The sequence below is a fragment of the Pelodiscus sinensis genome, chromosome 24, assembly GCF_052426305.1.
Source record: "Pelodiscus sinensis isolate ZL-2025 chromosome 24, ASM5242630v1, whole genome shotgun sequence".
In the NCBI taxonomy this organism is placed as follows: Eukaryota; Metazoa; Chordata; order Testudines; family Trionychidae; genus Pelodiscus; species Pelodiscus sinensis.
The window spans coordinates 15,273,876-15,294,308 of record NC_143075.1 but is presented as its reverse complement, the minus strand read 5'-3'; the positions used below and the strand labels follow the sequence as shown (position 1 = coordinate 15,294,308).

Here is a 20,433-nt window from a genome sequence, read left to right as displayed (position 1 = left end):
TGAAATGGATTTAGACACCTCCCTCCCCCTACACCCAGTGAGAGTTAGGCACCTACATAACTCTGAGCACCTAGTCCCAGGACTGTACTGTGTTAGGTGCTGTACAAACTAGGGATGTTAAGTAGCAGTTATTTGCCTAATCGAGTAGTCAATGGAATTTCCATCGACTACTTGATTAAGTCAATGAGGGGGGGTGCTCGCTACCAGCCAGCCTGGCTCCTACTACATTTAAACTACAGAGCCACAGCAGGGTGATCTCCCAGGGGTGGCATGAGCCGGAAGAACTGAACAGTCCTGGCTCGTGCCGGCTACGGGACTCTACCTCCCTTGCCCTCTCCCCCCCCCCCCACACCATAGAGACGGTGCTGGGGGGAACCGGGTTTTAAGCCGGCGCCCCTCAGCACCAGCTCCTGCTTCCCCACTCTTGCTGCCTCTGATACAGAGGCAGCAAGGTGGGGGGGGGGGTGAGTAGTCAAGTAGTGACTCGACTAGTCGCTTACATCCCTAGTACAAATTGATTTGGAATAACTGCAGAGGGGGCTATTTTTGCTGTGTTAATGCCCTTCACATCTTGGCCTATGGTTGCAGCACCTCCCCCATTCATCTGTGGTCAAACATAAACCGGCTGTCCTCATGCGGGTCAAACTTGCCTTGGGTAGCCATGATTCTGGCTCTCTTCATTGTTTGTGCCCTCAGATAATCCAGCTCAGCCTCACTCTTAAAGTCATGAGGGGAAACAAGACTCGGGGAAACTTCAGTGGGGGCTGTCATGCTCCTCCATGTTTTATGAAAATTGGCTTATGAATATGCAACATACCTCATGTGAGGCTTCATTTTACAGTTTGTAATCTGCTGGATCTAGACATTCTATTTGTGTGCGTGTATCTTTCTTGTATTTGTACTTAGCAATATGAAGTGTGGCTCTGTTTATCACTCAAAATGAGCTAATGAGGGCCAGTACTGATGCTCTGGAAACTTAATGACTCGGTGACAATCAATCCAATGACCAGTGAATGGTTTTATTCTTCCTGAAAGCCTAAACTGTGGTTGGTCCTACGCTGACATGTGGCGAGGCTGATGCTGAAACCCATTTTGGATCTTGTACTTTTCCACTCGAGGTGAGGAAAGTTTGAACTGAGCATAAAGAATTCCTGCCTTGAGGGGAGGAGAAGATATGAGGAGAAGCAAAACAATAAGGGATTTATATGCCAGAAAACCCCCACTTGCCACCTGATGCCTGCTGGAAACATCAAAGACTGAAGGATCAGGACCAAGCTAGGAGGCTGCTTAGCTTGTGAAAGAGATGAGTAGGACAACTGTGGGTAAGAATTTACCTGTAACAAGTTTCTTAGTGGATTAGGACTAGCTGGTGTTTTTTATTTATTTTAGCTTAGTAACTCACTTTGATCTGATTGTTTCCACTTGTAACCACTTAAATCCTATTATTTATACATAATACAAATATTTTATTTATTATCAAACCCCGTGTAACTATTTGTTACCTGGCTGGGGAGGGCAGAAACCACATGGTTATCTCTTCCATTGATAAAAGGGGTGGATCTTATGAGCTTTGTGTACAACTTTTACACAGAGTAAGGCAGATTTATTTGGGATTTTGGTCCTTTTGGGGGTTGGTTTCTAGGGTGCTAAGCCTTCCCAGAGCTGAACTGGTTCTGGATCTGTGTTGTTCGGGGGGGGGGGGGCAGTAATTTACCACCCCCCCAACCCCACCCCCGAAGAACAACACAAACCCTGAACCAGTTCAGCTCCAGATCCTTAGCCAGGAGAGACCAGAGCTTCTGGCCCAGCAGGACAGGGTGGTGGGGAGCCCCAGAGGGCAGGAAGGCAGGCAGCAGTGGCATAATCAGCACACCGGGGAACAAGCCCAAGGGGATTTCTGTGATCTAACCCGTTACAAGTCACTCTTAAAGATGTGGGGTGAAATCTTGGCCACGTTGACGTCAATGGCAAAACACCTGGGAACTTCAAGGGGGCCATAATTAGTCTTCATTGTTCTGAGCGGGAACAAATTAGTTTCTTGCCAAATTGGCACCGGAAGGCAGAGAGGCTGCCAGAGGGGTGTGACCGCCAGCCAGAGAGTTCATAGCCCCCTGGCGTATTCCGAAAGGAGCAGTGTGAAATCAACCGGGACTGGAGCCTCGCCGGGGGGCGGGGTCTTCAGCATGATCACTCATCCTGGCTTAAAGACAATAGTAGAGCCCATCAGACCCAGAGAGAAGAGGGAAACAGGAAACACCATCTATTAAAGACCTGGCCACTCATCCGGATCATCCTGAATGATGGACCTTGGGGAACAAGATCCACCTGGCTGGGGGAGCAGTGGGAGGGACAGCATGGAGAATATAAGAGAAACCAGGGGCTAGCACACATCAGTTGTTACTCCAGCCAGGGGAGGTGAGTGCTCTACAAAAGAGAACGCCCGCTAGGAGGGACCTTGCTACGTTGACTTTGCCTGGGAAGCAGTTAGGCATTACGGTAATTGGCGTGATCGATATTATTTACTGCTCTTTTTCTTGCGTTACGGAATCTAGCAGCTGATGCCCTGTCTGACAAGTTGTAACTTCTTCTGGTTACTTGTTAGGAGGAATAACCCACACAAGACAGGAAAGCAGATGACAAGTTCTCTCTACTTGGGACAGATTTTATTTTTGTGCGCGTCTCCCTACCCTTCTCTGCAGCTGAGATTGGCTTTGGGACTTCAGGGTTCTCAGTCTAAAGCACTAAAGCTGGAGGGGTAATTTCCAGCACAGGTAGACAAAGCTGGTGCTAGCCCGGATTGATCTAGAGCCCTAAAAATAGTAGCATCATCATGGCTGCACAGCAAGCATAACAAGTGAGGTGCCCATTGTACCTCAGGTCTCCGGCAGGGTTTTTATTGAAGCAGCTAACTGGTCCCAGCCGCGGTGATGTTGCTATTTGTAGCATGGTCGCTCAATCAGCAAGAGTATGTCTGAGCACATGGAAAATTCCACCAGCAGCTCCTCTGTAGACACCCCCTACAAGATCGCTACCCTCTGCCTGAGCAGGAAGGAGCAGGACTCAGCTTAGCTCACTTACAGGGTGGTTTTTTTAAGGCCGCTCCTTCCTCAAAGTGACCTGAGAAGGACAGAGAAACCATATAGCTAAGTGCAATCTAATATCTATATGGCCAGGGAAAGAGGTCACACCCTCTGCCCCTGCCCCCACGTTCCATGCCCCCAAAGGATTACAGCAGAACACACCTAGGAAGTAAAACAAGGTTAGGCTCCTGGGGTGAAACCCTCACTCCACATGCCAAGGGGAGTTTTGCCCTTGATCCCAATGCGGCTGGGATTTCACACCTGGCGAGACAGTCACTGTGTCATGACCGTATGTGGCTGATGAAACATCAGTGGGAGGCGGGTGGGGGGGGGGGACATGCAGGGTCAAATTGGGCCATATTCTGAGCCTCAGCCTCCTGACATGATTGGCTCACCCAGTGACTCCAATAAAGGGAGACGCGGAGAAAGCCGGTGCTGACACCCACGTCACTATACGGGAGCGCTTGTATTTCCTTGCTGTGCCGGACAGGGCTTGGACTCCTTGGCACGAGTGGGCTCGTGGTCCAGAAGCACAGACTTGCCTCTCCATCCTCTCGGCGGCATCCTGTGCAGCAGCCAGTGAGCCGAAGCCTGCTGGAGACTGATACCACGGATTTCCTGGCCTGAATGACAGAGCAGGGCGTCGGGGTTTCTTCTCCCGGGTCCTGCACAAAGATGAAGAGTCTCTTTGCAGTCACCTTGCTGATTGCCTGCAGTAAGTACAGGCCACCCCTTCCCTCCACCCCCGCTTCCCTGTCAATGCTAATTGCACCGTCCCCTCTGCTCTGTAACCAGCACGTGAGCAGAATGGCCAGCGCAAGTACGACCATGCTCGGCTCACAGCTTGGGGGCTGGGCGTTGGGTTTAATCAGCCCTTACCGGGTGAGGCCCCAGTTTGTGCCTCAGGCTTTACTCACTCAGTCAGGTGTGCAAAGTCAGGGGCAGGATAAGGCAGGGTGGGAAACTTAAGGCCAGGCACCACCCCGGCTTGCCTGGATCCAGCCCCTGAGGCTCAGGGCTCCCTCTCCCCAGCATTGGGTACCTGGCTCCCGCATCGCCCAGACCCCACAGCTCAGAGCCCACTCCTGCATCCTCTCACCCTCCCAGACCCCCTGGCCCCCAGCCTGCTCCTGCAACCCCTCCCACCCAGGTCCCCCACCTCCACTTCACTCCTACACCCTACCTTTTGCCCATATTCTGCACCCCACTTTGCTCCTGCACCCCCATCGGACTCAGACCCCTCGCCTCAGACCCCTTCCCAGCAACCCTCTCCCACACAATGAGCCTCTCATTTTTGGCCTCACCCCAGAGTCGGGGAGCTCACAAAATCTACTAGCCTGGGCCCCCCTAGCTTCTGGTGTGTGGCCCCCGATTGTTTTTTTTTTTTGTGGGTCAGTGGCCCCTGACCCAAACAAGCCTCTGGGGTAAGGGGTTACTTTTGCACGGTGGCACAGGGACCTCTCGCAGTAAAAGCCCATGCCCTCCAGAGAAGGGCTGCGCATTCCTGCTTCTCCCATGGGAGAATAAGCTGGCAAAAGGGGCAGGGAGGAGCTGGTGTCTTGGCCCTGCCTCCTCCTACGCTGGTCCCCAGAAGAAGAGCCATGCAATTGCCGCAGCATCTACGCAGGAATGAGACTTGTGCAAGAAACACACCAGTAGAGGGCGCCAGCTCTCTGCCCCTGGCAGAGTACAGCAGCTTCACAGCGCCCCCTAGCAAAAAGCTTGTGTCCTGCTCACTCTCAGGATTCAGCCCAGAGCTCTGTAATCCGGGCAGGGTGCTCCCCATGTGCATAAGAGCAGGAGCGGGGAGAGGTGATGTGTCCTTTCAAGGAAACCGACCTTCTAATGCTCTTGCTGCTCGGCAGCTCTGTCTGAGGCACAGGGGAGCCTCCTGGAATTTCGAAAGATGATCAACCAAGCAACGAGCAAAAGTGCCCTGCTCAGTTATTATGGGTACGGCTGCTACTGCGCGTCTGATGGCCGAGGGGAACCGAAGGATGCAACAGATTGGTAAGTTGCTGCTGCAGTTGTTCAGGCAGCTGTTTGCCAACGCTTTTAGTTAGCAGGGGCCAGGATTCACAGGCGCGATGTCCGCACGCGTCTCTGACTCCATGGATGATGATAACCAGAAGGCTGCTTGTGTGTGTGTGTGCAATGATGTGTGTTGTGTAGACTTGTGCACTTAGTCTTCACAGCAGACCCCAAGAGAGCCCCCAAAGACCACAAACCAGATAAGGATCGAAGGTGCCAGGCTAGGTTTATTGTTAAGCAAAGTACAGTCATAGTTGTCAATAGACTCTATTGAACCACTACGCATTTGTACCCCGTAACAATGAAATGGCTCAAAATGGCGAGGGCTGCACCAGGGTCCCTGGAGGTGTTACCTACACACCTGCTGGGTGTGGTTCACAGCCCCATGTAATGGAACACTTGCATTGCCCCCCAAGGCCATTCAAAAACTGTACCCCAAGACACCACCTCATATACAGGCACAAACACATCACTGCTGACATGTGAGGTTGCCGCCCTCTGATGTTACCAGGTTACCACCAATCACCTTGTGCCTCATGATCTGATTAAACCATCTCCATCCATTGTGTATCAATCTTGACCTTTTCCTGAACCTGAGTTAGTATCTTTGGGGAGTAAACATCCATCAGGTTGTTATCTTAGACCCTTTCCCTGACCCTGAGTTGGTATTTATGGGGAGTGGGTACCATGGTCTTTTTCAATGAGCTGTGTATAAGTCCCAATTACCAATTAGTCTCAGCCCTGTTCATGCCAAGGTCCGGGAGCAGGGGTCTGCTTTTGCTTACAGCTTAGCTTTGCTTTATGTTAGCCATGTTTTGTCCATTGTTAGCTAGGCCTCAGACCTCAAACCAGGCCTGTGCTATATGGGCTTATGTCTCATGCCCTCATCTTACTACAGCTACTACTAGATATATTTTTTAAACTAGATTGTTCCTCAAGCAGCACTGCAATTTCCACCACCCAACAAAACACTCTCACCCAGTCAAGCCCCAGGATTCATAAAGGGACCCTCCCCCCCCCCCATACTCTGTCATGGTGAAAGAAGGGGCTGGTGCTTAGCTAACCTTATGAAGTGTAGTCAAGTTTATGATCAAGGGTCCTTTGCAGGAGACTGGCGGGATGGAAAGTCTCCAAAGATGCTCCATGGCTTCTCCAGAAAACACAGGTTCTGCCTCCAGGGCATTTCTGGCGGGGTCAGCCAGGACCTGGTTCGCACATGAACCAATAGAGGTATTAGTGTGATGTCCTCGGTGTGTACAATGAATCCAACAAACGCGGAGGCAACAGCCGGACATGTTTGCACAGAAAAGATCCGCTCCCCTGCCTGACGTTTGTTTTCATGGCAAGCAGACCTGTGACGCCTGCCTCTGCTCTTCATTCTCCTGGCAGGTGCTGCCATGCTCATCACTGCTGCTACAAACGGTTAAAATCCAGCGGCTGTTCTGGGAGCAGGCAGCGGTACAGCTACACCTACAAGGATGGGAACATCCTGTGTGGTGAGTTCTTTCCCCGGGGTCTGGTTGCGATGTGCTTTACTTCTACTCTGGAATCAGCTGACTGGTTTGCTCCCTTGTCTTTCTTGCTTCGTGTTCTCCTTCCAAATGGCCATTGATCCGGAAGAGAGGTGTTTGAAGGCAAGGGCTGCACCAGGGTCCCTGGAGGTGTTACCTACACACCTGCTGGGTGTGGTTCACAGCCCCATGTAATGGCACTGAGGCCCCTTACAGAGAGAGAGAATGAGTTTCCTCTACAGCCTCAGCTGACAGCCAGCTGGCTTTTAGCTCAGGCTGTACAGGCGCATGCTCTAAGCTCCCAAGGTCCCAGGTTCTGTTCTGCCTGTTGGCATGAAGCAAGGAAGTGAATGAATGACCTGTAAATATTGGAGGTGCAATACTGTACCTTAATTCCCTGAAAGCCCTGGTTCAACTTCTGACCCAGGGTATGTCTACACTACAAAGTTAGTTCGAACTAACGGACGTTAGTTCGAACTAACTTTAATAGGTGCTACACTAGCGCTCCGCTAGTTCGAATTTGAATCGAACTAGCGGAGAGCTTAGTTCGAACTAGGTAAACCTCATTTTACGAGGACTAACGCCTAGTTCGAACTAGCTAGTTCGAACTAAGGGCTGTGTAGCCCTTTAGTTCGAACTAGTGGGAGGCTAGCCCTCCCCAGGTTTCCCTGGTGGCCACTCTGGCCAACACCAGGGAAACTCTATGCCCCCCTCCCGGCCCCGGACCCCTTAAAGGGGCACGGGCTGGCTACGGTGCCCGTGCCAGGTGCAAGCCTGCCAGCACCCAGCTAGCAGACCCTGCACCTGGCACGGCACAGAGCCACCCACCCGATGCCCCCCAGCCCACCCCCTCTTGCCGGGACCAGGCTGGCGGCTCCTGGGAGCTTGCCCTGGACCGCAAGAGGCGGGCACCTTCCTGGGCTAGTGCGGACATCGTGGACCTCGTCCACGATCTCCGCACTAGGCACAGGAAAGTGGCCGTCTAGGGCAGGAGAGCTGCCAGCCTGGCCACCCAGGACCAGGTGTGCATGAAAATCAAGGGGGTCCACTGAGACCCCCGACCCTGAGCCCTGAGCTTACAATGGCCGTACTGGGTCAGACCAAAGGTCCATCTAGCCCAGTAGCCTGTCTGCCAACAGCGGCCAACCCTAGGGACCCTGGAGGGGATGGACCGAAGACAATGACCAAGCCATTTGTCTCGTGCCATCCCTCTCCAGCCTTCCACAAACTTTGGGCAGGGACACCACTCCTACCCTCTGGCTAATAGGACTCCATGGACCCAACCTCCATGACTTGATCTCACTTCCCTTTCAACTCTGTTCTAGTTGTAGCCTTCACAGCCTCCTGCAGCAAGGAGTTCCACAGGTTAACTATTTGCTTTGTCAACAACAACAACAACTTTCTCTTACTAGTTTCAAGCCTGCTACCCATTCCTTTCCTTTGGTGTCCTCTAGTCCTTCTTGATGGGAACTCAGGAAGAACTTTTCTGAATGCACCCTCTCCACCCAACCCCTGCTTTTAGAGACCTCTATCCTGTCCCCCCTCCGTCTCCTCTTTTCTAAGCTGAACAGTCCCAGTCTCTGTAGCCTTTCTTCATCTGGGACCTGTTCCCAACCCCTGATCATGTTAGTTGCCCTCCCCTCTCCCAGCCTTTCTCTTCCCCTCTCCCACCTCCTTTTCCCAGTCTCCCCCAGTTTTTTTTCAATAAAGACAGAGTCAATGTTGGAAGAAACGTTATCTTTATTTTGTACATCAATAAGAAGGGGGGCTAAGGAAGGGTAAGTGGAAGGAGGTGAGGGAGGAATGGGGTACGAGCCCCCGATGGGGAGGACTGGGCTGGCTCTGCGGTCTTCTGGGGGTGGAAGCTCTCCTGCAGCCCCCCAATTACTCCCTCTCCCCAGATGGCAGCCTGTGGCAAGTGCAGCCGGGCTGATGGCCGAGTGGTGTGATGTGCCCAGTGTGGGCACTCAGGGCACTCCAAGCCAGAACTTCTTTGCAAGCGGGGCACCCCTTAGAACTGTGTGTCCGGGGTGGGGGTCGGGACCCTTTAAGCGCAGCCCTCGGCTAGCCTGAGACAGCATCTCCATGCTCTAAGTCCTCCTTTTATGCCCTGCCGGCACTGCTTCCGGCCATCCTTAAGCCCTGTTCAGAGTCCACTCAATGTGGACTTGCTAGTTCGAACTAGCAAAACGCTAGTTCGAACTAGTTTTTAGTTCTAGATGCGTTAGTTCGAACTAGCTTAGTTCGAATTAACTAATTCGAACTAAGTTAGTTCGAACTAGCGCTGTAGTGTAGACATACCCCCAGTGACTTTGGCCCTTCATCCAGATGAAATAGGTAAATCGAGGGACCATGAAATTGACTGTGAGGTGGAGTTTGGATGAGATCTTAAAAACAAAGCTCCTGGCAAATGTAACCTACCACCAGTATGACTGGGGAGCCCTGTAGCAGCACTTCATATCCACTTTGCACTCGACAGGGCCAGTTGAGAGCGAGGTGCTGAGAATTTGTCCCCTTCCGCATTGGAGCAGCGATTGCCGAATGAACAATGCGCTTCTCTCTCTGTGTCTTGGCAGCTTTGGGCGGCTGGTGTGAGGAACAGGTCTGTGACTGTGACAAGAACACAGCGCTCTGCCTAGAGAGGAATCTGAAGACATTTAACAACCGCTACGTTCGCTACCGAGACAGAAAGTGCACAGGATTCACACCCAGATGCTAGGGGAACTCCCCAGCCCACCGTTTTACTGACCACCCGGTTGATGAGACTTTGCATACGCTGTTTCCCCAGGACCAATCAGCCAGGAGCCAGGAATGGACTGTCACCTCAAAGTGCTTTTCTACAGAGAAATTCCAGGGGGCTGCTTTTAAAAAGTCCAGCGGCTCTACCTTAAACTGTCACATCAGACTGGAAGAGAACCACATCTGATGTCTGACAGCCAACATAGGCAAGATGGTTGAGACACTGGACTGGGTTCAATTCCTGACTTTGGCACTGACATCTCATGTGAGGTTGACCAAATGCAGATTTTTAAAAGCATTTAGGTACCTAACTCCCATTGGAATGCATGGGAGTTATGTGCCTGAGTACTTTTTATGAATCAGGGTCAGAAGTGCTCTGTGCCTCAGTTTGTCCATCTGTAAAATGGGGATAATCATCCATCCTTTGCCAGTGTATGTAGAGTGTACGGGACTGTCTCTTCCTACGTGTTTGTACTGCACTGAACATGATAGGGCTTTGGTGCTGCTAGGCTACAGTCCTTCTACAGTACTAAAAAAGGTGACAAGGGACCATTTGGTTGAAGAGGGATTCTCCTAGGACTGTTGGTAGCAGCTCCTCATTGTTAATGTTTTGATTACAGATTCATTGCCTTTCCTTTAGTTACCATGTGGTTTTCTTTCCTTTGCTTCTAAATAAAGGTGAGCAGAACACCTTATTCTGCAGCATGGGACGGTCCATGGAACTGATTTTTAACCTCCTTTCCCCTCTATTTTTTTTAAGAGCAGCATTTGTGCAACACAACGGGGCTCTGCTCTGATTGGGTGTTGCTGTCGAGGCTAGTGCAACACTAATCCCAAAGGAGTCCTACCAGCTGTGTCCTGGCCTACTCTAACCTTCAGTTACCGGCATTGTTGGGAACCACTGGAGCCCAAAGACCTTTGGAATGGAAAGCACAGAGCTGACAGATTTCTATACCTGGCATCAGGCTCCTTTTATGGAAGCAAGTCAGGCAAGGAGTGGTGAGGCTACACACTGAGAGAGGCTCAGTTTTTACCCTAGACAGGTACCAAGGGAAGATGCTGCTTCATATGTCCCCAAGCCAACAGAGAAATGTTCTGGAACCAAGAGTTCCTGTGTCCTGTCATTCTGCCTTCCCATCAGCAGTGTCTCTAGCAACAGCAAAGCACCATGTCCCATGCAGAGGTGGAATCGCACATCTGGAACAGAGGCCAGTGAGTGCATGAAGGTTCCAGTTTGCATTCATGGCTTTAATGCCTATTTTGGGTGCAGCAGTGCACGCTTCGGCATGCTGCCTTGTACTTCTGACAATGCCCCTACTGGGCAAAACTTCCTGTGAAAAAAGGCCCATTGCTGAGTCTCAAAATGCAAGGAAAACATTGACTGCTGGGTGGTTTTTGTTTCATCATGTGGCTCTCACACCCCATCTGACATGGACCACAACACGAAGGCCCGGTCCCTCAGGGGACCTCCGCTCCACCTAATTACCTTTGCGGATCTGGGCCTAAGTCCCTAGAGCAACAGTGTCCGGGAATCCCAGTCACATGCCGCATCACAAATAGTTTTTGGTGAGAATTGTAAATATTTGTGCACCCTTTTTTAGTTAGTTTAATAAGGAGTGGGGGCATATAACCACCAGCAAGAAAGGTACAGTTGGTACTGTGCACTGCGCAGTGAGCCCTCATTACTGGTGAGTGCTTTCTATAGCTGGATTGTCCCTTTCAAACAGCTCTCGACTGACATGAAGCAGTTGCCTGGCATCTCTTTACTTTTCCTGTGCTGTAAGTAAATACCCAAGCCTGTGGCATGTTGCTAATGCTCCTGATTTTCCTGTAAATGCTGACACTGATTTGAAGCTGCTGTCATAAAAAGCCTTAACGATTTGCTTGAGACGAGGTAATCTAGTGCAATGTTGCACAAACTGGGGGCGGGGGAGAGATCTGGGCTGGGGAGGAAAAGAAACAGATCTGGTGGATTCATATTAGCAAGAACGGGAGCCAATGGTTACTACCCTGAGTCAACGATCCAAGCACCCAGCAGTAAATAGGAGGGGGCAGAGGGGAACTGTGGGTGAGATTCATGAGCAGATCCCTGTGTTCTGAGCAGATACAGCTCCACACAAGTTAGGTTAGTCACTCCCTGTCTGCAGAATGAGCAGAGGGCCGGGGTAGGATGCAGTAGAGATTGATGGGTGAAGTAGGGGGTGTTTTTCTCCAACTTTCCTTTAGCTACAGTTTAATTATCCCCATCTCTTTGCTTGCAGGGCTGCCCTCCACATGCAGTAACCTGATTCAGTTTGCCGACATGTTGAAGCATATGACGGGGAAACTAGCCCTCCTGAATTACAATGATTATGGGTGCTACTGTGGACTGGGCGGTTCCAAACAGCCGCTAGATGAGACTGACTGGTAAGTCAGAACACAAGTGCTAAGCACTTTGTTCAGTGAGCACCTGGGCCTCCAGAACTGGAATTTTCAGCATAGCCCTTAATTTGTTACTGAGGGAGGCAATGTGGCCCAGTGGTCAGAGCACAGGCCTGGGAATCAGGCCTCGGTTCTACTGCTATGGAATTGTGTCATTTAACCTGTCTGCCTAAGTGTAAAATAAAGTTGCCACATGTCTGCTATTATGAAGAGCTTTCGGTGTCTTGGGTCAAAAGTGCTAGCTACCCACAAAGGAGAGTTGGGATGTTGATTATTTAGTTCAGTAGCAATCAGTCCAGTGATGAAGGGGACCTATTCTGTCAGCAGACACTGCTTAACTAATGGCATTTGCTTTGAGATCCGTGTGGAATGCCAGGAAGTCGGAGAAGGGCATTTCAAGGGAATCGGGAAACCACAAACCTTCTTTTGGCTCACATCTCCTTCCACCATCTGGAATGCTGTCATTGATCAAAGTCTCTAGCATGTCTCTCAGCTATGTAGGGGTATGTCTACACTACCCCGCTAGTTCGAACTAGCGGGGGTAATGTAGTCATCCGCAGTTGCAAATGAAGCCTGGGATTTGAATTTCCCGGGCTTCATTTGCATGAAGCTGCCTGGCGCCATTTTTAAATGCCGGCTAGTTCGAACCCCGTGCCGCGCAGCTACGAGGTGTACCGGTAGTTCGGAATAGGAAGCCTAGTCCGAACTACCTAGTTCGAGCCCCGTGTAGCCGCGCTGCACGGGGTTCGAACCAGCGGGGTTTTAAAAATGGCGGCTCCCCGCTTATGCAAATGAAGCCCGGGAAATTCAAATCCCGGGCTTCATTTGCAAGTGCGGTATGCCTACATTACCCCGCTAGTTCGAACTAGCGGGGTAGTGTAGACATACCCTAAGAGACTAACATATTTGTTTTGGCGTAAGCTTTTGTGGGCAAAACCCATTTTGTCAGATGCATTGGAGTGAAATTACAGAGGCCACTCCACTCATACCAGGTGTTCTGCCCACATTTTGTGGAAACAAATGGAGCTAATTAAGTACACGTGAATGTCTTCAGTTCTCAAAATTGGGGTAAGGAGATTCACTGTCCTCTGAACTGCATGAGTCTGAAAGGCATTTTGCAGAATGAATTCTACAGAATACCTTTCCAATTCACAGAACCAGGAGCATTACATTTCTGAGTGAAGTCAACCCGTCACGTGTCACAAAGGCAGCTTTTTCTCAGTCCTCAGCCACCACTTTAATCTCATGGTATCCAGGTACCAAATCAAAACTTTCACCTATTTTACACTAGATCTTTTATCCATTTGCCTCTATCAGATGTGAGGGGAGTTGCTATTTAGCTTGAACTCTCTGTGAATTGAGACTCCTTGAGTCAACACATATCAAGTCTCCACTAACTTTGAGGATGCTCAAGGGGATGCTCATTGCTTAATCATCCTCAAGCAAGCGAATGAGCTCCTCTTTCTAGACCACCGAGCTGCTGCCTGCACCAATCATACCTACAAAAGCAAAGGAGACCAGAGAGCAAATTGCTCTGGAGAACACGGGTCTTAATGACTCAGCTAGTAGACATTAGTTACAGGGAACAAGCAGGAAATCGATCAAAGCAAATTCCTCATGGTTATGAGGCAAACAGTGAGTGGCATTTAAACATCCCCTTTGTTGTAGCGCTGGGGGAGGTGAATGGCAAGAGCCTGTGTTAACTCCACTGTCACTGCGGGTCATGAATGAAAATGGTGAAGATGGAGTGCTAAGGTGATATGCTGGAACTTATGGGTCTTGCTGTGCATGCGTAACACTTACCACCAAGGGGACTGATCCCATGCAGGGACCCTGTGTGCTGCCGTACCACAAATAACAACTGGTAACATTTTCCCTGCTGCCCCGAGCACTGTACTAACGCTGACTCTGTTCTCTCAAGGTGTTGTCATACTCATGACTGCTGCTACGGGAAGATGTCTGCTCTTGGCTGCCACCCCAAATTGGGATCCTACCGTTACTCCATCCAATCGGGCAGCATAGCCTGCAGTAAGTGAGAATGTGGAGCCCAGGGCATGACCAGAATGGTGGAATGGTTGCACTCTCTGTATGGACAGGCTGTCTCCGGGACTCACTCCTAAGCACCCGGTAGACTAGCATGCTGCGAAATGCTGTTCCACTAGTTAACAAGTGGAAGGTGCTTGAAATAGGGAGCAGGCTGTACAAAACATGGGTGTGATTATTATTCGGGTGGTGAGTTAACAAGACAAGCTTCCCTCTGGGTGAAACTTACCCACTCAGAGGGGGACAGGACAAGGGCCTACATACTATATATGCCCTATTTTAAAAACTTCAGTGGAGCAAAGGCCTTTTATTGTCCCTCTGTTCTGGGTGAATTTTACCCTGAGTTGAGTAGAGTCGCAGGGTGCTGTTGTACCAGGGTATGTCTACACTTGCAGACTATTTCGGAATAGGGCTGCAAATGTAGGCATTCAGAAATGCAAATCAAGCCCGGGATTTAAATATCCCACACTTGATTTGCATCTTCCTGGCCAGGTGCTATATATATATATATATATATATATATATATATATATATATATATATATATATATATATTTTGAAATTTACAAGCCTGGAATAACTGCCCGCTTCTACACGCGGCAGCAAGATGGGCGTTCAAAATAAAGCCCTATTTCGGACTACCTGTTATTCCTCCTGCAACCTCGGTGCACATAAAATTATTCCACACTTGGGTGGAAAAAATTAGAGGGTATATTGGTCACAACCCCCTCCTTCACTCAAACTCCTTCTCAGATCCCACTCCCTCTCCTGCAGCCCAGTCTCCTACCTGCACTCCCTTCTGCACCCAACTTCCATCCCAGACCCCGCACCCTCTCCATGACCACTTACCAAAATCTTGGAATGCCCCCCATTAAAAATATTGCTCACCCCTGATACAGGTAGTTATCACAGAAATCTAAAGGTGCTCAGAGTTGTCAAACAGGCCACCTGTGCTCTCCCTAGCTGTGTCACATGCAGTGTGATTTCTGGCTTGCTGCTCACATGCTAGGCTCAGCCAGGAAATTCAGATGTCACCAGGTGCACAGGAATCTAGGACAGGGAGCAGAATCTAAATGCCGATAGTGCATTGGGGTGGAATTCCCTCTGTGCAGGGCTCCGACAGGAGGATTAGCCTCTGCTCAAGCTATCTCAAGGTCTTGCGTGGCACTTAGCTGATGCATAGGCTACGGGCCAGTCTTCTGCCGTGCGAGAATGGAACGGAGCATGTTCCTCAGTACTGCCTGCGTCAGCTGCTCGGACCTGCTCAGATCATTCCAGTCTTCCAAAGCAAATGCAAAATGTTGAGAGCTGTTCACCACAGTTCTCTGCGCCTAGCGATGGATTTGCGACCTTCCTGCTTGGTAAGAAGCTCTACATGTCGTACAGGGCAGGGCAAGATCCACCCACCGAGCCTTTGGATCCAGCCCATAGCCTGCTCTGCTGGGACCCTCAGGCATTCTCCCTGCCTGTTGCAGCCCCAGGGCTGCTCCATGTACCTCTCTGTGCCGTGTGCAGGAGGGGGAGGCTTTGTGTACTGCCCCCACCCCCAGCACAATCTCACAGCTCCCATGGATTGTGCTGGGGGCAGCAGCATATGAAGCCTCCTCTCAGCCATGTGCCTCCTCTCACCTCCCCTCACCCCCGTGCACAGAGGCACATGGCCCCAGCAGCCAGGTGCTTTGAGCATCTGGGGCTGTGGCAGGCGGGGAGTCTGCCTGAGGGTCGCTCTTGGCTCCTGGCTGAGAGCCACCTAGGTAAGGGCCTCCCAGCCAGAGCCTGCCTCTGGCACCCCATCCCCTCCTGCACCCCAGCTCTTGCCCTAGACCACCGCCCAAACCCTTCACACACAGCCCACCCAGGTCACAACTCCCTCCCAGGCCTTGCACCTCTCTTATACCCCTTCCCCAGGCCAGAATCCTCTCCTGCACCCATACCCCCTCCCATACCCTGCACCCCAATCCTCTGCCCCAGGTCACAACCAGTGTTCCCTGTACGCTGTGCACTTGCACAGCCACTCAGGAGAGATTCAAATGCCGCCCAGCTGATTAGTAGGGATGTAAAAAGGGTTACAAATGATTACCCATGTACTTGTTTCCAATTCATTCTCTTACACAGTTAAATGCTGCCGGCCCTGGTGGTGGCTGGTGCCACGGAGTCCCGGCAGCTGCCAGTGCTGTAAGGAGCTCTCAGTGCCCTGGGCTACTAGTGCCGCAGGCTCCCAGCAGCTGCTAGTGCTGTGGGCTCCTGCTGGCTCCCGGCTCTGTGGGATCTCAGTGTCTGCCAACCCCACGGGCTGCCAGTTTCACGGGCTCCTAGCCCCATGGGCTCCCAGTAGTCGCCGACCCCACAGGAGTATAACCAGAAACTGGAACCGATAAGCATCAGCTTATCGATTAACTGGTTAAACTCTTACATCCCTAGTGATTAGCAGAGTGCCCATATTTGGGTGTGTTGTTTCTACTAGTGGTGCACATTCACGCAGGCCTCGGTGCACATAAAAATCATTCCACACATGGATAGAAAAGATTAGAGGGAATGTTGGTCACATCCCTCTCCTTCACTCAAACTCCCCCTCGGATCCCACACCCTTGCCTGCACCCCAGTCTTCTACTCCCTTCTGCACCCAACCTCCATCCCCGACCCCACAGCCTCTCCAGGACCACTTAGCAAAATCTTGGAGTGCCCCCCATCAAATATGATGGCCCATGCCTTGTATGGTTATCACAGAAATCTCTATGAAGTAGTAATAGGATGGGTAGGTGAAGGGCAGGGCCAAAACAGGTTGGATAGACATCTGTCAGGGATGGTGTAGACGGAGCTTGGTCCTGCCTTGAGGGCGGGGGGCTGGACTCGATGACCTCTTGAGGTCCCTTCCAGTCCTATTATTCTATGATTCTATGATTCTATGAAAACCCACTGCAGTCCATAGAAAGATTCCCATGGGCCTGTCGTGAACATGGCAATAGCCTTTGGATTGGGCCCCGGTGACTTTTCCGCATACGGTGGCTTGGCTGCAACACTCAGACATGCTGCGAGAGGACCTGCATGTGCTCCAACAATGAATTCAAGACAATTGCCGCTGGCTCTGTTGTACTGTTCTCACGACACCCACCCTGCTTTATTTTTCAGGCAGTACAACCACCTGCGAGAAGCTCACCTGCGAATGTGACAAGGCTGCGGCGATGTGTTTCCAAAGGGCTGCCCGCACCTACCACAAAAAATATCTCTATTACCCAAATTTCCTCTGCAAGGGATCCTCTCCCCCCTGCTAGGCCCCTCGCTGCTCTAGTCTCAGTGCTTCGTAAATCCCAGCCCCATCTCTTTCCAATGCGAGGTGCCGGTTAACAGTTCTCTCTTCCTTCTTCCGCAAGCTGTGACAAGTTCTAGCACAGGGGTGGGCAAAAGGGCCTCCATGGGCCAGATCCGACCCACCAAGTGGGTTGATCCGGCCTGCGGAGACCCTGCCTCTCCCCACCCCCAGGCCAATCTCCTTCGCCTTGCAAGGAGCATGTGGCACTTCTAAGCACCACACACTCCTGGCAGGAGACTTCGCGTCCCTCCTTTCCCCCAGACCGGGCCTGGGGATGGAGGGAACTTACGGAGTTTCCTCCTCCCTGCCGTGTGCTCCTGGCAGGGCAGGAGGAGACTTTGTGAACTCCCCCTCCTCCAGCCCTGATTGGCTTGGGGCAGAAGCGGGAGCATGCCAGATCACCTAGGGAGCATGCCAAATCACGTCTGGGGTGTGCCAGGGATGGCTCGAGCCCTTTTTGGCGCCCTGGGCCTGGGTGTGCAGTGCCGCCACCGGGCGCAGGTCGCATGCACAGGCCTGCCCGTGGGGTGTGGGCCCGCCCCCGGGGAGCACGGGCCTGCATGCGTGCGCCAGCAGCTGTCCCGGGTCCTGCCCCCGGGGCGCACGGCGCATACGCTGCCCAGCCCGACCCAGCCAACGCTGCTCGCGCATGCGCCGGGCCATGCAGGGCCCCGCAGCCGTGGGCACAAGGACACTGCTGTCTAGTGCTACGGGGCCGGCGCTGCGGGAGCCAGGTGCGTGGTTCCTGATGGCAGCTGTAAGGGACACCGCGCGCCCCTTACAGATGCCATCAGGCTCCCCCCGTGGGTTGGTGCCCTGGGCAGCTGCCCAGCTCGCCCATGCCACCGTCCGGCCCCGGGGGGGGGGCAAAGACTTCATGTGCTCTGCCACCCCCCAGACCAATCATGCTCTGTGGGTGGGGAAGCAGGGAAGTATCCTGGCCCCACCCCTTCTGCTTGAAGCCCTGCCCCCTTCCAATGCAGCAAACATTTCTGAAGTGGCCCCTGTAAAAGAGTATTGCCCACCCCTGTTCTAGCAGCTACTTTAACAGGGTTCTGACCAGGCCCTGTAAGTACAGCAACACCGGCTCAGCGTTAAATAAAGGACAGCTTCTAAACTGCAACCCCCTGTTCCCAGCTTCTAAGACTCTGTGTGGAAACTCCCCCCGCTCGGCATTCAGGCTGGGGCCGTTTTGTGTGATTTAAGGGCTGATGGAATGTCTGAAATAAATCTTAGCTGAGCTCTCCTCCTCTCGTGTCCTGTTATGCCTCCCTTCCCCTTTCTCCTTCGATGTTACCCTGCCAGTGCAGCTGCCCTGAGGCTTAGTTTTACAGCCAAGCTAGATGATGATTATTCAGAGAATACAGCTGCAAACCCACGTCGCCACCCCGGTAAGTGAGAAAAGCTTCAGAACCGGACTCCTGGACTCTTCCCCTGGGATCCTGAACCAAAGTGCATCTAAAATCACTGGGATTTGGATCCAAAAGCTCTGCGGTGGAGATAAACCATGTGCTGGCGTGTGATTAGAGGAATGCATGCCCCCACCAGTTAGCCAGGGGTTAATAGAAGCCCAAGTCCAATTAGGTCACTGGGTGGCACTTGGAGGGGTGACACCCCTCACCCCCGCATGCTTTAGGACAGTGTTTCCCAAATGGTGTTCCACGGACCCCCAGGGCTCCACGAAGTGAAAATAAGGGTTCCGCGAGGAAATGCCATTTCAGTAACATTTTATGATTTAAAAAAAATCATTAATATTTAAGCATTTATGAATTTTATTGAAAACAATTTTCATTTGTTTCCCACGATACGTGTCCCTGTGGAATGCCAGCTTCGTCAGAGAGTGGGGACGATGATGTCACGACTCAGCGCTGCGCGCACAGTCAATCGGGGTGGGGGAGCGATCGCCTTATTTGTGGTCTACTTCTTCAGCTCCATGTATAAGACTGTTATTAGGGGTTCCGCAACAGTCTTTTGAGTTTAAAAGGGTTCCGTGGCCAAATGCAATTGGGAAACACTGCTTTAGGAAGTGGACTTATGAACACAAATATGCATAACTCAAAGATGCTTCGGATAAAGTGCCTCATGTAACCGTCGGCTCCGTCTAGTCTGCATCCCTCTGTCGGCAGAGGGATGCAAATCAAGCACTTCAAAAGTGCAAATGAGCCCACGATGTAAATATCCCGGGCTTCATTTGCATACTCACGTTCGGGCGCTGTGCCGATCACGTGCCCTTTCGAAAGTGAAAGTGAAGTCTAGCCGTGGTTTTGCCAACAACAGGGAGCTTTTTCGGCAGATCCTGTACTCATTGAGGCACACAGGCATAAGAAAAGAGTACCAATCAAGAGTAAGGCTAGCGATAACAAAGTCAATTCAGTCAGGGAGGATGAGGCCCACTTCTAGAAGCTGATGTGGAGGTGTGAAAACCACGAAAGGAGAAACTGCTTTTGAAATTTCCACTACATGCATCTGACAAAGTGGGTCTTTGCCCACGAAAGCTTATGCTCCAATAAATCGGTTAGTCTATAAGTTGCCACAGGACTCCTCGACACTTTTGCAAATTAAGACTAACACAGATACCCCTCTGATACTAGCAACTTCTTGACACAGAGCAGGGCTGGGGAGAGGCATGCAGAGGTGGGGAGCTCTGGCCAGGCAAACTCCCAGGCGGTGTCCTTGCTCTCAAGGCCTGAGGCCACTAGGGGGTATGTCTACATAGCAACGTTATTTTGGAATAACGGCCGTTATTCCATAATAACTATGCGAGCATCCACATAGCAATTGCATTGTTTTGAAATGATTTTGAAATAACGGGCAGCTTATTTCAGCATTGGTCAACCTCACGCTACGAGGAATAACGCCTTTTCCGAAATAACTATTTTGAAACAGGGGCAGTGTAGACAGGGCAGCTCCAGCTATTTCAAAATAAGGGGCCTCCAGCCCTTCCCAAGGTGCCCTGCTGACCACTGTCCACGCTCAGGAAAACTCGGTAGTCCCACCCTTCCCCCGGGAGCCCTTAAGCTTAAGCTGCAGCTTTGGGGAAAAGGGCTTGTGGCAGACCGGAAGCTGTGACAGCCCCCAGCCATCCTGCAGCTGCCCACAGATTTGGCAAAATGAGCCAGTCCACAGCTCCCACCCAGCCCTGCACTGCTCCCAGAGAGCTGTCTGACAGCTCCCAGGAGCCTGGCCGGGCCTGAAAGAGGCGTGTGCCTTCCTGGTCTGGTGCGGAGATCCTGGATCTCAGGTGGGGAGGCAAACCTCCAGGATCTCTGCACCAGACATAGAAACGCGGATGTCTACA

General features: G+C 51.6%; 1 protein-coding gene across 2 annotated transcripts; it reads left to right on the top strand.

Moving 5' to 3' along the window:
- Positions 1–1,838: 1,838 nt before the first annotated feature.
- LOC102447780 (group IIE secretory phospholipase A2-like) lies at positions 1,839–18,930 on the top strand. 2 transcript variants are annotated; one of them, XM_089773050.1, is made up of 7 exons: positions 1,839–2,496; positions 3,571–3,795; positions 4,946–5,090; positions 6,501–6,607; positions 11,623–11,767; positions 13,704–13,810; positions 16,955–18,930. In XM_089773050.1, the coding sequence occupies exons 2-7, from the start codon at positions 3,708–3,710 to the stop codon at positions 17,095–17,097; spliced, it is 735 nt and encodes a 244-aa protein (XP_089629176.1). In that variant the 5' UTR covers positions 1,839–2,496; positions 3,571–3,707; the 3' UTR covers positions 17,098–18,930. The 2 variants fall into 2 exon arrangements, with proteins under 2 accessions (XP_089629176.1, XP_089629177.1); XM_089773051.1 differs by lacking the exons at positions 1,839–2,496; positions 3,571–3,795; positions 4,946–5,090; positions 6,501–6,607 and adding an exon at positions 9,338–11,140.
- The last annotated feature ends 1,503 nt before the right edge of the window (positions 18,931–20,433 follow it).

Bases quoted from the DNA above. Each gene is read 5' to 3' on its own strand.
- LOC102447780 (XM_089773050.1), top strand. From the start codon at position 3,708: ATGACAGAGCAGGGCGTCGGGGTTTCTTCTCCCGGGTCCTGCACAAAG. The intron at 11,768-13,703 runs GTAAGTCAGAAC...TGTTCTCTCAAG, and splicing joins CCGCTAGATGAGACTGACTG to GTGTTGTCATACTCATGACT. The intron at 13,811-16,954 runs GTAAGTGAGAAT...TTTATTTTTCAG, and splicing joins ATCGGGCAGCATAGCCTGCA to GCAGTACAACCACCTGCGAG.